Below are 17,504 nucleotides of genomic sequence, written 5' to 3' on the forward strand. Positions count from 1 at the left end.
TCCTCCCCTCTAATCCCCCCCTCAGCTCCCCTGCTTCCTTGCGCTTTCCTCCCTCCTATCCCCTTGCTCCTCCCCCGCCCTCGTGCTCCTTCCTCTCCCCTCGTGCTGCTCCCCGGCGCTACCCCCCAGCTCCTCCCCCTCCCCCCCAGCTCCTCCCCCTCCCTCGTGCTGCTCCTCGGCGCTCCCCCCCCCCCCAGCTCCTCCCTCTCCCTCGTGCAGCCCTCTCCGCGCTCCCCCTCCCGCGGGAGCGAGCTGTCAGCCGGGCGGGCCGGCTCCGTCATATGACCAGCGGGCGGCCGCGGCGCTGCACCTTCCGTCGGCTGCAGCGGTCCCGCGCTCGCTCGCACTCCTCCGGGCGGCCGCGCCCCCGTCCGTCGCCATGGTCCCGCCGCGGCCGCCGTGGGCTGCGCGCTGAGCCGCCCGGGTCCCCGAGCGTGGCCGCCCGGGCCGCCGCGTGCACGCACGCCATGGCCCCGACCCTGCTCCAGAAGCTCTTCAACAAAAGGGGCGGCGGCGCGGCGTCCGCCCAGGCCCGGCCGCCTAAGGAGGAGCCTGCCTTCAGGTGAGTGCGTGCGAGCCGGCGGGAGGCCTGCGAGGGGAGCAGACCCCCGCGCCGCCCTGTCCCCCACCTCCCGGGCGGGACCCCGCACCACCCCGTCCCTTCTCCTCAGCTCCTCCCGGGAGGAACTCCTGTCCCCTCTGTCACCTCTCTCCAGGTGGGACCCCGGCACCATCCTTCCCCCTCTCTCCCTGGGACCCTCCAGATGGACCTCCAGGGCTCCCAGTCCCCTCTCTCCAGGTCTTTCAGGGTCCGAGAGCCACGAGCCGTCCTGTCCCCTCTCTGCTGTTCCCCGCGCGTGGGACTCCAGCGCCGTCCTCTTTCCCTGCTTTCCAGGTCTCTGCCCAGGTGGGAGACCCACGCCATCCTCTGCCCTCTTCCCCCAGGCTCTGCACGATATCTCCCTAGATGCTCCCGCGTCCGAGCACCTCTGGGGCCCCTGTGTACCTTCCAGGGTCTCTGGAGGGAAAGTCACTTGCATCTCCCCCGTTCTGGAGCCTGGAAGCTGTCATTTTGCGGGCAGCTCCGACCTACTGAGTATGTGACAGTATTTTGAAGTTGTAAAGGGTGGAGTCCGAAAGAAGCAGCTTCTTTCCTGCAGCGTGTGGCAAGCTCGCCAGAGGAGGAATAAAAGTGTGTAATTTCCTCATCAGTTACAAGGCTGGTGCCACATGAGGAGTGGAAAGGGAGGGAAGTGCCTTCATGGACCGTCTCAGGGTCTAATTTGACAAAGCTGCTGCAGATATTTAATAGTTAGTCTTCGGAACACATACTTTTGAATTAGCATGTATTAGGAAGCTCGCTCAAGATCCACAACTCTAAGTGGCAGGTCTTGCATTTTGATCTTAGCAATTGGCTTGGAGTCTAGTCTTTAAAATCCCTATACTATTATGCTTTTGAGTAATACTTTTCCAAAGAGGTTTCTTGGACCCTGTTCTGTCTCTGCATTCTTATGTTGAGAAAGGCATTTATTTGCCTGTTAACTTTTCAACATTTAAAAGGAATTGAACACCTCATAGCGACTCTGGCATTCTGGTGGTGCTTTCCGTCCAGACTGCAAAAGCAGTTTATTGTTAAAGAAGTCTAGAGTCAGTACAGTAAACCTTTTAAAAGTTAGTAAAACTTTGAAATTATTATTACTATTATTTTGTTTTAATATTTGAGACAAGGGCTCACTCTGGTAGTCCAGGCTGGCCTCATACCCTTGGCCATCCTTCCTGCCTTTGCTTCCCAAGTGCTGGGATCACAAACATTAGGCATTTGACATGAAGTTTGTTTAAATTTCATCTATATTGCTTAAGAAATTCTTTTATACAGACCCTCACTATAGTTATACAAGATTTTCTTTGGTTTTGTATTTTGACGCCAAGTCTTACGTTAGCCCAGGCTAACCTCGATCTCCTCATCCCCACCTCCCACCCCCTTACTGCCTCTCAAATGTATTTATCACAATAAATGTGTGCTGCCGTGCCTGGCCCCTACTGTGTGAGAACAAAACATTAAGTAGACCAGGACTTGTGTGTGTGTGTGTGTGTGTGTGTGTGTGTGTGTGTGTGGTGTTTGGAAGGTGAACTGTGCCCGTCCCGTGTATCATCATCGTTGGTGCCACTAACTCCTCACAATGGTAGGGTTACTTTGGACTCAGGATGTGTAAGGTTTTGTTTTTTCTTCTCCAAGGTCTGGAGAGAGAAAGGCTGTGTGATCCAGGTATCTTCACTTGGCAGCCCTTACCAAGGACTTTAAAGCCACTTGAATGCTGATGGAGATGCTGTGGTATTGTTTCTTGAACTCCCGGCCTGTTTGTCCACAACTACTCCCTCCATGGATAAGGTTAAATCTGGTGTATTTTGAGCCACAACGACAACATATTGCGGCTATATTTAGGGCTTGGCCATATTAGGAAAATTGATTCCTGCTTTGTGAGCACATTACTAGGACTGTGTTCTAACTTCTGACCGGTGTGCAAGGAAGAATAAAATTATGGCATGTAATCTTTAAAATTTTTTTTTGCATCATATAGTCATTACTGTGTATGTGTGTGCATGTTCGTGCATTCACTCAAGTGCCATAGCATGCACGAGGAGATGGAGGGACAACTGTCAACTCACTCCCTGCCTACCATGCGGGTCCTGGGACCGAAGCTCAGGCGATGGGCCAGGCGACAAGTACCCTTGGCTGCTACAGAGCTACCTCCACAGGCCCCGTGTAGGGTTTCTTTTCTGTTGTTCACCTCTTTAAGGCCGATGTTTTTTGAAGGATTTCGAGATTGCTTCTCCTGCCCCCTCTTTTTGAGACAGGGTCTTAAATAACCCAGGCTGGCCTAGAAGTCAAAAGCTCGACCCTAAGGTGATCAAATATTGGGGTCACAGACTCGCCACTGTGCTGGGCACTGTGTGACTGCGCTTCTTACCTGGGCTTTCTGGTCCTCCCGTTGTCATCCTGCAGTTTTCTTGTTGTGCGTCAGAGGTGATTTGTTGTGCGTCAGAGGTGATTTGTTGTCCACAGTGAGTGGCTCATACCGCAGGCTGTGTCCGGATCACCATCTGTCAATCATCACCTATAGAGCGTCATCGCAGTCAAGATTCTTTCTTACACACTTCTTTTACGATCCGGAGAAAACGCCCATTTTTTTATGGCCTTGGTGGAAACAGAAAGGAATCAAGAGAGGCTGCATTTACAGTCTTTCCCAAAGCAGTCAGGAACAGGATGCAACTGTAATATTTCAGAAACTTAGGTCTTGCTTAAAATTATATTGTGTTTGACATTATAGAAGGTTTTGTTTATTGGTCTTCCAAATACTTTTCACTTTTAATTCATTGCTAAGTATCTATTTGAATAACCCTCCAGCCAAGGCCAAAAATGAATACAATTTAGAAATAGGATTTCTAGACTTAAAGTCAACATGCTTATATAGGGCTTTTAAAAATATTTACTTGTGTGTGTCTGTCTGAGCGTATGTATATGCATCAGGTGCATGCAGAAGCTTTCAGAGGTGTTAGGTCCCCTGGAGCTGGAGTTGCAGCTGATTGTGAACCATCAGGTGGATGCTAACTAAACTTGAGTCTTCTGCAAGAGCAGTGAGTGCTCTTAGCCACTGAGCCATCTCTCTAGTCCCCACATAGGTCTTTAGATTTTTCGAGACAGGGTTTCTCTGCGTAACAGCTCTGGCCGTCTTGGAACTCACTCTGTAGACCAGGCTGGCCTTGAACTCACAGAGATCCGCCTGCCTCTGCCTCCCAAGTGCTTGGATTGATAGGTGTGGGCCACAACCACCGGTCTCTACTAGGTATATAACCAGTGTCTTCTGTATCTGGCTCATATTTGAAACATTATTATCTTTTTACCCCTCTTGTACTGATGACCAAACCCAGGGTCTCATGCATACTAGTTAAAAGATTATCTTAATATTTTTTTTTTCATTTGCTTCGAAACAAAGTCATGCAGCCAAGGCTGGCTCTTGATCCTTCTGTCTTTACCTTCCAAATGCTGAGATTACCAGTTTGTACCACTATGGATGGATCTTGTTTTATTTATTTATATATTCATTGTTCAGCCTCGAACTGAATTGCATAAGCTAGGAGTCTTCAGGTTTTGATTCTTTTGGATTTTTTGAGGCAGGGTCTCATGTAGCCCAGGCTGGCCTGGAACTTGTGATCCTCGTGCTGTACACTTGAAGGTGTTTCAGTTGTAGGCATGTGCTGTCGTGCTTGGTCCTTGGTTTGCTTTGGGTTCTGGTTTTTTATGACAGGGTTTCTCTGTGTAGCCCTGGCTTTCTCTTGCTCTGTAGACCAGGCTGTCCTGGAACTCACACATATTCGCCTGCTTCTGCCTCTGAGTGCTGGGATTAAAGGCGTGCATGGACCACTGATGCCTGCCTCTTGTTTTGTTTTTTAAATGTGTCTGGTAAATTATTGGACCAGTTTCCACTTAAAAGGTGGTGAAAAGAGAAACTGTTAAATGTTTTCTTTTATTCTTGTTGGTTAGATGAAGTGAACATCTTGTGGGATACGGGGAATAAATGAAAACATTGCAGCTGCTTGGTAGTTAACCCAGTAAATGCCACCGAGAGGGAGGTCTGTGGCCATTAGCTGTGTAAATGACATTAAGAGGAAACTCAAGTCTTTTGGTCCTGAACACCTAAGGCCAAATGACCTAGTTAGTGGTAATCCCCACTTGTTCTGTTAGAACAATTCAAATAATCTGTTACAAGGCTAGGATAAATACAATTAAATCCACTTATTACCAAAGAGCAGCTAATGCCAGTTTACAGCTTGGCCTTCCACGTGTATAAAGCCTACTAGGATATTCATGGTTATGTGCCCTAGAGTTCAGAGTGTAAAGAACAATACAGTATATACTAAGATGGATAAATAGACAAATATATACATCAATCTAAATCTGAGTGCGAATACAGTTCTATACTTAGTTCAAAATTAAGAGCTTGATCACTGTTATTACGGTAGGCATGATTTGGTCAAGACTGCCTTCCTTCACATTACAGGGTGTGGTTATTTCTAATGAGATTGTTCTAGGGTAGAGTAGAGAATATTCTGGGAAAAGACATGGCTTTTGTTCCCGTGGTGTGTGTGTGTGTGTGTGTGTAAGTGATGTGTATGTATGTGTTCTGCATTCATTTGTGTGGGCACGAGTGTGCCACAGTGTTCTTGTGGCCTGGCTTTTCGCCTTGCTTGAGACAAGGTCTGTTTTTCTTGTTGGTCTGCTGAGTTGTCCACAGTTGACCTGCAAGCTTCCAGGGACACTCTTGTTTCTACTGCAGAGATGACAGACCTTTGTGGCATGTGCATAACTTTTTTTTTTAAAATATTTATTTATTATGTATACAGTGTTCTGTCTGTATGCCTGAAGGCCAGAAGAGGGCACCAGACCTCACTACAGATGGTTATGAGTCACCATGTGGTTGCTGGGAATTGAACTCAGGACCTTTGGAAGAGCAGGCAATGCTCTTAACTTCTGAGCCATCTCTCCAGCCCCCCATGTGCATAACTTTTATATGGGTTCTGGATTCAAAGTCTTCTTATGCTTCCATGGCAAACACTTCACCTACTGAAGCATTCCCCAAGCCCATTCATTCACATTTTAATGCCCATAAAATCAGAGTCTGTAGAGATGTCCTTGGCTGCCAACTTTTCTCTTCTGGCTTATTCTTGATGTGCTCCCTTGTTTGGACATATCACATAATATGAGAGGTTATCAGAGATTTTAGCAGAGGTGAATAAGGAAACTGTGCTATCTAATGCCCTTAGAAGATCTAAGTACAGTGGCACATGCCTGTAATCTTAGCTTTTGGACGGTTGAGGCAGCAGGATCAGGAATTGAAGGCCTAATCTCAGCTTTGTAGGGAGTCCGAGGCTAACCTGGGCAACATGAGACCTTGTCACAACACAGCAAATAAACAAAAATAGATCTTGGAAGAAAAAATAGGGAAGCCATTTAGTCTTGCCTCCTGTAACATGCTGACGTGAAGCTGAACAGTAAATCTGTAGATTTCTCTGCTTGCCCAGCGTGAAGTCATCTGTGAAATGGGTTAGAAAGCTTTCAGAAAGAATAAAATGCACCTCAGAATGACTTGAAGTCGTAGCAACTCATCTTAGTTAGTGACGTTTAGTATTGATCTTCTGAAGCTTTGCTGAACATTGAGCTATTCTCAGAGTCCGCTTTCTTCCTGTGCAGACTTGAGGCAGTTGAGGGAGATGCTTCTGCTGCTTGTTTCTTTCTTTTTATTGTTATTCTGTTTTTGATGTTTAGCCTTGATGCAGTTAGTGATAAAACACAGACCCTCTGATTTCAGAGACACATTAAAGACAAATAGCAGGCAGCATTTCAGACCTGTACACAGGCGCCTGCACATCCAGGAATATGTTTAGTAATACAGTACTTTTTTTCTGAGTTATTTGAAAGTTTTTTCCCCACCCAAAGCATCTATCTAGTGGAACAGATGCAATCCATACTTTTGTAGAATTTAGCCTAAAACTAGATCCACTCTGCAGCTCTGTATTTGATAGATTTGTCAGACAGTGGATTCCAAAGCTCCAGCTATCCGTGGGAAGACACTACTGTTGTTCAGTACAGAGGTCTGATGTGTTAACATATTTAAATGCCTTTTAATCAACTTGTTGAAACATTGTCATGGGCAGATATTAATTATATAAAACAATGGGTTTCATTCTGACATTTTCATACATGTATATTATATGCTTTGCTCAAAACCATGGGTTTCTTTATGGCTTCTCCATAAATGTATGTAATGTGTTTTCTTATGCTTAGTCCGCTATTGATTGCCCTTCTCTTTCCTCCCTTCTTTCCTCATAGTTTTTATTATCAAGGATGAAATTTTAGTGGAGCTGGAGAGACAGCCTAATTGGTAGAGTAGCATGCAGGAAACTGCGGGTTCAACCCCAGCCCCACGGAACCTGGGTGTGGTGATGCACACCTATCATCCAGCGCTAGCGGGGTGGAGGCAGGGGGAGCTGAACGTCCTGCTTAGCTTGTTAGAGGTGAGCCTGGGGTGCACCAGACCCTACCTGAAAGTTAACTCTTTCCTCTTTGTTAAGATAACTGAAATTTCCTGTTGTTAAAATGGCCCGCTTGCTGTGAATGTTAGTGTGTTTTAAACCTGAGTCAGTACAAGTCTTAGGAGGCCGGATATGCTGCTCCTCCTATGTCCATAAGCCCTGGAACGGCCTTTCTCCAGAACTGGAAAATAGTTAGTTCTCCTGCTGAGTGCAGGTTCCCAGCTTCACTAGAGACATCTTTAAAAGGGTGATGGCGTCTTTTGTGGTTTTTGTTTGTTCGTTCGTTTTTGTCTTTTGAGACAAGATCTATGCAGCCCAGCCTTGTACCTGTTCTCGTCCTGCTTAAGCCTCTCCAGTACAGGCTTTATAGGTATGAGCACTACTCTGGGTGACGTTAGATATTTATAAAGCAAAACCAGGTAATTATATTTTTGTTATTGTTTTTCTGTGAGTCAGGGTCTCATTGTGTAACCCGGCTGGACTGGAAGCCAATGTGCGAACCAGCCTGGCTTCACGCCTGTGCTGTGCCCTCCAGCCCTGTGCTGTACCCTGTGTGGCTGCTGGCAGGCAGTCCCGATACGTGAGTCTGCCGTGTTACAAGTTACTTTTTGCTGAAATTTGCAGGACTGAGATTTGGACCTGGGCATGTGCAGAAGTTATAGCTAGAAGGAAAACCTTGATTTGTTTTGTTTTGTTTATTGTTGTTAGTTCAGAATGTGTTTCTCATGGTTTGCCGTCTAAAGGTCGCCTTAAAGAAGCTACTTTGTTTCTTGGCAAAGGAAGCTGTATTTTTTTTTAAAGATTTATTTATTTAGTATACAATATTCTGTGTATGCCTGCAGGCCAGAAGAGGACCCCAGACCTCATTACAGATGGTTGTGAGCCACTATGTGGTTGCTGGGAATTGAACTCAGGACCTTCGGAAGAGCAGGCAATGCTCTTAACCGCTGAGCCATCTCTCCAGCCCCCTGTATTTTTTTTTTTTTTTTAAAAAAGGATCCGTCTTGCCCCTTTGCCTTGGCTGTCAGCCTGACCTGCTGGTGGGTGAGCAGGAGGTGGGAATGGTAATGTTGGTCTGTTACTTCTCCAGCTACCACTTCTTGTGTGTTGTGAAAAGGGACACATGACTTACAGAGATTACACAGGGCCTTTGCCTAACGTCGGTCTCTGGCCTTGGGCTGTGAGGGCATGCATGTTCTTGGCTGTAAAAATAAGTTGCTGAGTTTCTCTTTCCCAAACATTTTTTAGTCTCAGGTTTGTAAAAAAAAAAAAAATGATTATTATATAAAATCGAAAAACAGGATGGGCTTTTCCAGCTCACTGGGCACGTAATAGTGATTTCTGCCCGCCCCGCCCCACCCCACCCGTCTGTCGGTGGAACACCCATGACTCACCAGGGCCACACAGGCACTTTTGTAACCCTGCTGGAAGGGGAGGGTGGGATGGGGATGGAGGGAGATGGGCTGGCATCCCCTTTGTTCAGGCACATTCTGTCCAGCTGCCACGGTATAGACCTCTGCAGAGCCCAGTGCCTCTCCCGCATCTCACTGCAGAGGTTCTCAAACAGAGCTCTCTGTCTGGGCCGAGAGGACTCAGTGCACCCAGTGGGAATGTAAGGCTGTACGCCCGTGTGGTGTAGTGAAGGGCTCTCCTGTTACATAAGATTTCAGTGTTAAGAGCCAGGGAGGTGGTTCAGATAGTTCAGGGGTCAGGGTGCTGGTCCGGAGGCCCCAGGACCCGAGTCCAGTCTCTGAGATCCGGGCAAGAAGAGAACCGATTCAGAGGTTGTTCATTGAACTCCATGTGTGTGCATGGCTGTGTGTCTATATACATACAGATACAAATAAATAAAATACGGAATTTAGAAAATATTACAGTGTTATCATCAGTCTGAGTTCCTTACATTTTCCTCTAAGCTGTATTCCTTTCATTATGATTATATGTAGTTTTTTTTTTTTTTTTTAGTTATTTGTGCCTGTGATCTTTTCTTTTTTTTAAAGGTTGGGTGTGGCTGGGCATGAGCCCAGGGCTTGCTTTCTTTGCACTGAACTAGACCCCTAGCTTTTCAATTAAAAAGAATTTTTTAAAGTTGCCCAAACTGATGTAAACTCTCTCTTCTCTCTCTCTAGCCCAGGCTGGAAGCTTTTCTTTCAGAAACTAACTCTCTCTCTCTCTTTCTCTCTTTGTGGTCTTCTTTCCTTCTGCCATGTGGACCCTGGGAAGGAAACTCAAGTTTGGTGGCCAACACCTTTACAACCCGCCTCTCCCCCAGCCCTCTTACTGGCCCTCTGCCTTGAACTCTTGATTAATCTTACTGTTTCAGCCTCCCAGCTGCTGGCTGGGATTATGGGTTTGTGCCATCACACTGTAGCCATGATTGGCTTAATTTGTAAGTTTAGCTTTGAGTTTGTACCTGGCATGTGGCTGTAGATTTGCTTTGAAAAATTATTCATACTGAAAAATGATTTCATATTGCTTTGAAAAATGAATTTTTATCAGTGTATCTAATTTTTTTAAAAAAATACTATTTTATCCTGATTCTGTTTTCACTTATATGTATCAGTATTTTGCCTGCATTTATGTATGTATTCTATGTGTGTGTCTGACGCTCACAGAAACCAGACATGGGTGTCTAGTTTTCAGGAGCTGGAGTTACAAATATTGCTAGCCATCTTATGGTTTAGTTGAACTGATCCTGTGTCCCCTGCAAGAACAGCAAGTGCTCTTAGTCACTGAGCTATCTCTACAGCCCTGAATCTTAAAAAATAATAAATAAGAGCATGTCTTATTTAGATATAGATCTTTAAATTAATGGTCATTGCTGTTTTTTTTAATCTACTGATACCTAACAGAAAATGAAACCCAATTACTAGGTATCAAAGTGGCTATGGGCATTGGAACTAGAGAAATGCATTCTCCCAGGGCCCATGGGGAGTCTGAGCACCTGCTGAGCGCTTCCTCTGATTTCCAGTAACCTTAGTTGTCTGTTGTTATGGCAACTGTTACATTTTCACAAGTTGGAGACAGGTTAGATGCCACCCTGCACATTCCTCAAGAGATGAGCTGGGATTGGTTTAGGATGTGTGAGGAAAAAGCTACAAAATCACTAGTCCAGTCACTGCAGTGTTTAACTCTTTTGATGCCAGCAGTAAGCTGGGTATTCTCTTTCCTACTGTACTGTCAACTCTTTGGGGCTGTAGGGCAAAAGCGTGTTTATTATCCTTTAGTTCTTAATCATCTGTGTTTTTGTTATTTTATATGATTGAGAAGTAGTAACAAGGTTCTCTTTTAAATTTGATGTAGCGTCTTTCTAATTTAAGCTTCCTTTGTAGGAACCAAGAAAGTGGACTTGTGTTGTTAGGGCTGCCTCAAGAGATTTCTGCACGCTAGCCCTGTTACTCTGTTGAACACTACTAGCACAGCATACGGAAGTCAGCAGACAAGCGCTTGGTCAGGGAGTTAGCAAGTGCACTGGCGGGTTCTGCTAACGGATGCTCCTCAAAACCTCGGTAGCTTTCCAGAGCTGGACTCTGTTTCTTGTTTTAGTGCAAGAGCTGTAACCTAGGGCCTCAGGATTACTAGGTGGACATTCTACCACTGATGTGGGAGTCCCCTCTGTGTGCTGGGATTACCATTAATGAATAAAGAAACTGCTTTGGACGTATAGCAAGGCAGAACTTTGGTAGGCAGGGAAAGCTAGGCTGAAAGCTGGGAGAAAGAAGGGCAGAGTCAGGAGACACCATGTAGCCTAGCTCTGGAACTTTAGCTAGTAAGCCACAGCCATGTGGCCATACACAGATTAATAGAAATGGGTTGAATTAATATGTAAGAGTTAGCCAATAAGAAGCTAGAGCTAATGGGCCAAGCAGTGATTTAATTAATACAGTTTCTGTGTGGTTATTTTGGGGCTACGTGGCCAGGAACCAACAAGTGGCCTCTTTACTACATACTATTGTGTCTCACTCCTGTCCCAGGATTCAATTTCTTGGCCTGGTCATTTGGGGATGGGGATGGCTTTTTGTAGTTTTACTGACATATAACATTAGTAAAAAAAAAATCTCCGACTCGCAGGATGGCTTAGCATATAAAGGCGCTTGCTACCAAGCCTGATCTGAGTTCTGTCCCTGGAACCCACACTGTGGAAAGAGAAAACCAACTCTTAAAAGTTGTCTGTCCTCTGACCTACACAGTTATATATACAAATAGAAATGTAAAATTATTTAAAAAGCAGAAATTTGTGTTAGTACTCACTTGTACTGAGGTGCGGTGATGGCAAGTTCCAGTACATAGCAAGGTCCAAGCCAACCCGCTCTGCATAAGGAGCCCCAAAGCACCCCCCCTTCCGAAAAAGAAGGTAGTCTTACTATAGGCAACTCAAAGGTGTCTTTCTCTTTTTCACTAATACTTTGTTTTCCTGGCTACCAAAATTATAGGGTAAGTGTTCAAAAGGATGGATCGATAACCCCTACCCCAACGAAAACCCAAAACCTTGTTTGAGTAATATTTCAGATCTAGTCAGAAATGACTCACTGAAAATGTATTTAATTTCAATAGTATGTATGAAACACAGGTATTCCTCTGTGTCGGTAACAACAACAACAACAAAAACGTCCCTTTTCCACTCTAAAATCATTTGGATCATCTTGTGGTAAGACAAATCAGGCCTCTCACTTAAGATACAGCTCACCTAGTTACCAAGTCAGTACGGGCATGCCAGAGCTTGCAAGCAAGCATTTTATTTGCTTGATGCATGAAATATGGGCCTTAGGGAAAAAAGATAGAGTCATGGATACTTTCCATGTAGGATTTTCCAGTTGAAAAATTAATTGGATGGGTTAACAGGAAGAGTACATTTCAGGCTAGCATGTCATTAGTGGTGGCCCCCAGTGGCTGTGGAAATGAACCATGAGTAAGCAGTTTCCCTGAGCCCATCAGCGAATGGCTGTCTGCTTTAGGATGGCACACTGAATAAGTTAGTTGCTGGGCAGACAGAGGTGGCAGGAGCTGCTAGCACCAGCCTGCAGAAATGGACTCCTGGTAGCCAGTTTGTTCTACGTGGGCAGGATTTTGTGGAGTGCGCTGAATTCGACCTTCTTGTATGCTAAGCTAGCATGCTGCGGCCTTTCCTGAGAAGCTGTGAGGAAATACCTGTTCACTTCACATAAGGCACCAAAGAAATGACTCCATCCAAGTCCAGCTTGGTCCGTCCGAGTTTGTTGAGGTGACTTACAAAAGCGTGGGTGTCTCAAGGGCAGCTGCATCACGAAAAGGTCCCTCTGAGTTTGTGTGAGGAATTCTGAAAGCTGTGTCCCCAGCTCACAGGCTGCTCTTCAGGAGTCTTCACCCCAGTAGTTACTCACTGCATGTATGACCTTCGTCAGTGGACGTGTGAATCTCTAAGATCTCTGGGCTTCCAGAGCCTGGTACAGTCAGAGGGATTCCTGAGTGGTCAGCTTCCCGGTGTCCGGGAGGAAATGTTGGAGCTCACAGGAAGGAGCTGCAGAACATGATTAATGCTGACTATCTGGAGGGTTCTTGCCAAATCACATCAAGGTTATCACTTATCAGAACTGTTGAGTCGCCGGGCGGTGGTGGCACACGCCTTTAATCCCAGCACTTGGGAGGCAGAGGCAGGCGGATCTCTGTGAGTTCGAGACCAGTCTGGTCTACAGAGCTAGTTCCAGGACAGGCTCCAAAGCCACAGAGAAACCCTGTCTTGAAAGACCAAAAAAAAACAAAACAAAACAGAACTGTTGAGTCGCACGCACCAGACTGTAGTGAGTAGTTTCGTTGTGGGTGAGGCGCTGTCATGTCTGGTTTAATTTGGGTTAAACCCAGGGCCTCACACATGTTCACATGTGTTTTACCACCTAGCCATGCCCTAGCTTCTGATCATATTAGAGACCTTTATGTGCAAGGTACTGAGCCTCCAGCTCACCATTTTCTTTCCTTTGTTTCTTTTTAGATCTTCCTTTTTATTTCATGTGTATTCGTGTTTGCCTGAGTGTATATCTGCTTATAGTGCCCCGGAAGGGCAGAAAAGGGCACTCCTCTGGAACTAGAGAACTAGAACGTCAGGGTTTTGAGTATGAGTAGCCCGGGAGAATGGTAGCATTATGAGTAGAAATGGGAACTTATAAGGAGAAATGGGTTCTTAAAGGGAGTTGTGCTTACATTTGGTGTCACATGAGATATATTGAGGTGACGTTTGAACACTTCCGAGTAAACACGTGTGACCTTAGATTTATCAAGACTAGAGTCCCAGGTGGTTGTGAGCTGTCAAATGGGTGCTGGGAATCCAACTCTGGAAGAGTGTTCGTAACCACTAAGCCCCCTCTCCAGCCCCCTCACTGTTTGCCTTCAAAGGTTTACCCCAGAGATATCATTAGTGAGAAGGGTATAGCTATCTGTGAAGATAAAACCTTGTTTTCCGCCCATTTAAAAAAAAAATATCTGGAGCAGGACACAAGGCTATATGCATTTGAGAGGCTGAGCAGAAGGAATGAGAGTTCAGAGTTAGCCTAGGCCACATAATGAGGTCTAGCACAGCCTACCTACAGTGAATCCCTTTAATAAATGAAGTAGTCTCGGAAGTGGGGGCCTTGGTTAGCTATGGTCTAAACCGTTGGGAAATAGATTTGCACACACACCCATCTCCCACCTCTCCTCAGGTAAGAGAGGAGGCCATTCACTGTTTTTGGCTCTGAGTGGTTTAGGATCTCATGGGTGGGAGTCTTCTGATCCCATGGGGTTTGAAAGGTTGGTCCAGTTTAGGGCTGAGATTGTATCAGAGTTTAGTACTAATTATAGGATACTGTGCTCCCGTTGCTGTCTCTTGGGGACAGGTAGATGGATGTACAGGTGCCTTTTCAGGGAAAACGAGACAGGATGTGGAAACGAGGAAGAGGAGAAATAGTAAAACTTAAGTAGTGATACTTAAAGTAGCGTCAGGGTTTTGAGCCGGAGTAGCCCGGGGGAATGGTAGCATTATGAGTAGAAATGGGAACTTATAAGGAGAAATGGGTTCTTAAAGGGAGTTGTGCATACATTTGGTGTCACATGAGATGTATTGAGGTGACGTTCATTTCCGAGTAAAAAAGTGTGACGTTAGATTTATCAGAAGAGATGTTAGCCAGCATTGATCAGAGTACCAGACTTCATCTTTAACTATTCGAACCCTTTCTTTTTTCTACCCTTCCCTCTTAATTGCTTTGTTAAAATCGTTCCTTCAAACTCGGGCCACCTGCTACCTCTGGTTGTCTTTGCCGATTGCTTCAGAGGGCATGCTGGTTCCTCTCAACTTCTGAATTTTATTATTTTTATGTGGCAGTTGTTATACCCTAAGCCTGTTTTCTTTCAAACATATGTCTGTACTTTGATTTTGAGACCTGTGCAAGGGTGTGGGGAAGACGGCAGAAGAAAGTGGGGAAAGTGGGGGGGGGGGGGGCTGTGAGAGGTAAGGCAGGGAAAGGGGAGGGGGAGTGTCCCAAGTGCAGTCTGTGTGGACATTGTGGAAAACTGTTACTTTGTAAGCTAATTTTAAAAGTAAAAATATCTTTAAAAGTTGTAAAATCAAACATAATACAACTGCTTTAGAGAGCCAGTGCTAGGATGTTGGGAGCTGTGAGCCCCCAGATCCTGAATTTCTTGTAAACAACCTGTTTTCCCCTGATCTGAGTGCCTACAGCTGCTCTGAGCAGGAGACCCTCAGGAGTTCCTGATAGCAGGGGAATGGTTTCTGGTGCGTTTGGCTGGGGCGTGGCTATCCCTATATAAGCTGCCCCTGGCTACAATAAGGGGGCATTCTGACTTCAAGGATGATCCATGTCCCTGTCTTTCTCTGTCTGAGAGTGTTTGTGTGTTTCAGTCTCCAGCCCCTTGCCTGGTTCACAAACTGTATGGCGAAGCCGGGCGGTGGTGGCGCACGCCTTTAATCCCAGCACTCGGGAGGCAGAGGCAGGCGGATCTCTGTGAGTTCGAGACCAGCCTGGTCTACAAGAGCTAGTTCCAGGACAGGCTCCAAAGCCACAGAGAAACCCTGTCTCGAAAAAACAAAACAAAACAAAAAAAAAAAAAACAAAAACAAAAAAAAAAAAAAAACAAACTGTATGGCGGCGCATAGAGCGCAGTCAGGTGCCGCACACTGCACGTGGAAGTGTGCCGCGCATAGAGCGCAGTCAGGTGCCGCACACTGCACGTGGAAGTGTGCGGCGCATAGAGCGCAGTCAGGTGCCGCACACTGCACGTGGAAGTGTGCGGCGCATAGAGCGCAGTCAGGTGCCGCACACTGCACGTGGAAGTGTCCTTTGTATTTCTCCTCTTTCAGACTGTTCAGTTCAGCGTTGCATTTATTGACTTTTGGGAAGTTAAGTTTTGTAATTCTTTATATATTTAGTTATCCCCCCATCTAAAATATAGCTGATAGATTTTCTTCCATTCTATAGGCTGTCTTGTCTGTTCATTCCATTGGTCGTTTCTTTTGCTCTGCGGAAGCCTTTTAATTTAGTGGAGTCCTGTTGGTTCATTTGGGGGATTATTTCCTGTGCTATTGAGGCCCTGTTCACACATTTCTAGCTTGAACTTATATCTTCAAATGTTTTCCCTTAGCACTTCCAAATTTCTGGTTTCTAGGTGGTCCTTTGGTTCCGTGGTTAAAAGCATTGGATGCTGGTCCGGAGGACCCAAGCTCAATTCCCTGTGCCTATGTAGTGGCTCCAAACTCTCTTTAACTCAAGATTTCTGAGGTCCAGTGCCTCTTCTGGTTTCTGCAGGCACTGCATGCGTGTGATACACAGGCATATAAACACAAAGAAGTTTTAAAAATTAAATAAGCTAGCATTGATTCATTGCTCAAGCTTAACAAGAACAAGGTGGTTATAGAACTAGCTGGCTCCTGGACAAGGCAATATCTGGTACATACATCTTCTGATCTCTGTATCGTGCCTCTGCTAGTTTATTGTCCCCCTCCCCCAGCTCCCATTCTGTACTCATTGAAGATTGTTACTTTTGTGACAGGGTCTTTAGCCCAGGCTAGCCTTGACCTATATAGCTAAGAATGGTGTTCAACTCCTGATCCTCCTACTTCCCGTCACAGATGCTAGATTATAAACCATTCATTGTCAGCACACCTGTGCCATTACTCTGTATTTTTGTGTCATTTTTGTTAGCATTTACTTCTTTCTGGCATTGACAGAGCAACCCCCCCCCCCCCCCCCCCCCAGCTGTCTCGTGTTCTTCCCTCGTGTCCCTTATTCTATTGTAGCGGGCTCGTCTCCGCTCTTGACACAGTGTTGGCTTTCCTCTTTGTGAAGGTTCTTTGCTTGGGACTTGTCCTGTCCCTCCCTTCTTTGTTTCTATTTCTGCAGTGTTGTAGGTAGCTTGGGTTGGTCTTGAAATCATAATCCTCCAGTCTCAGTCTCCAGGGCGCCTGGATTACAAGAGTAATCCCCCATGCCTGCTGCCTGTCGTGCTGATCATGGCTTCACCTATGATGATGGTTAGGGGTTAGGATCTAGCCCAGAACTTGGAAATCTTACTGATTGGCTAGACTGGCAAATTAGCAGGCTGTGGGGGATCCACTATTCCCTGCTCCCCACAGGTCTAAGGTTACAGATGCATACCATTGTGTCAGGCTTCTATGTGAGTGCTGGGTATCCAAATTCAGATGATCATGCTTGCGCAACAGGCGTGTTACCAACTGAGCCCCCCCCCCCCAACTTTCTCCACCTTCTCTCTCTCTCTCTCTCTCTCTCTCTCTCTCTCTCTCTCTCTCTCACACACACACACACACACACACCTCTGTCTCTCTCTCACACACACACCAAAAAAAAAAACCCGTAGTTTTTTTTGTTTGTTTGTTTTGTTTTTCTTTAAAGAGACCACCACATTAGCTACTTTTGTACCACTGTGGCCAATTTCACTTTAGAAAGATTTATTTTGAAGGGTGCAGTCCGTGGTCATTTGCCTGCGGGTGCTTGGGTAAGCCCCGGCTGCAACGGGAGCATGGGGGAGGAGCTTCTCCTCGGATGACAGGAAGCAAAGAGAGCATTTGCAGCATTCCTTAGGCACACGTGCTTCCACAGGCCACAGGCTACACTCAGGAGAACGCTTAACTAATACCATTGTAGTCTGGCTCTAATCTGATGATCACCTGGGCTCCAGCCTTCTGCTCTCTGGACCACACTCTCCGGATTTCCTGGCATTCACTTTTTGTTAGTAATCAGGTGAAGGGAGGCCACAGTGTAGTGGCCTGAGGCCTCTTCACCGTAGATAGTCATCTTTGGTCAGGAGCGGAAACAATGTAACGGGAACTTCTGCCCCAGGTGGATGAATGGCTTTTGACTGGAGGTGGGAGAGCCTGGAGAGCAGCTTAATCCTGGCTGGGGGGGTATTCACTATGAAGGGTGCCTTCC

At 46.0% G+C, this 17,504-nt stretch overlaps 1 protein-coding gene across 3 annotated transcripts in view; it reads left to right on the top strand.

Moving 5' to 3' along the window:
* Positions 1 to 259: 259 nt before the first annotated feature.
* Fnip2 (folliculin interacting protein 2) overlaps positions 260 to 17,504 on the top strand; it is a 92,186-nt gene continuing 74,941 nt past the window's right edge. For all 3 annotated transcript variants that reach the window (XM_041658910.1, XM_041658912.1, XM_041658911.1), the window contains exon 1: positions 260 to 562. In XM_041658910.1, coding sequence (XP_041514844.1) covers positions 282 to 562 — 281 coding nt within the window. In that variant the 5' untranslated portion in view covers positions 260 to 281. The remainder of the gene's footprint in view (positions 563 to 17,504) is intronic.

The sequence above is a fragment of the Microtus oregoni genome, unplaced genomic scaffold (genome assembly GCF_018167655.1).
Source record: "Microtus oregoni isolate MIOR12 unplaced genomic scaffold, Mior012 000010F_ref0000083, whole genome shotgun sequence".
Lineage (NCBI taxonomy): Eukaryota > Metazoa > Chordata > Mammalia > Rodentia > Cricetidae > Microtus > Microtus oregoni.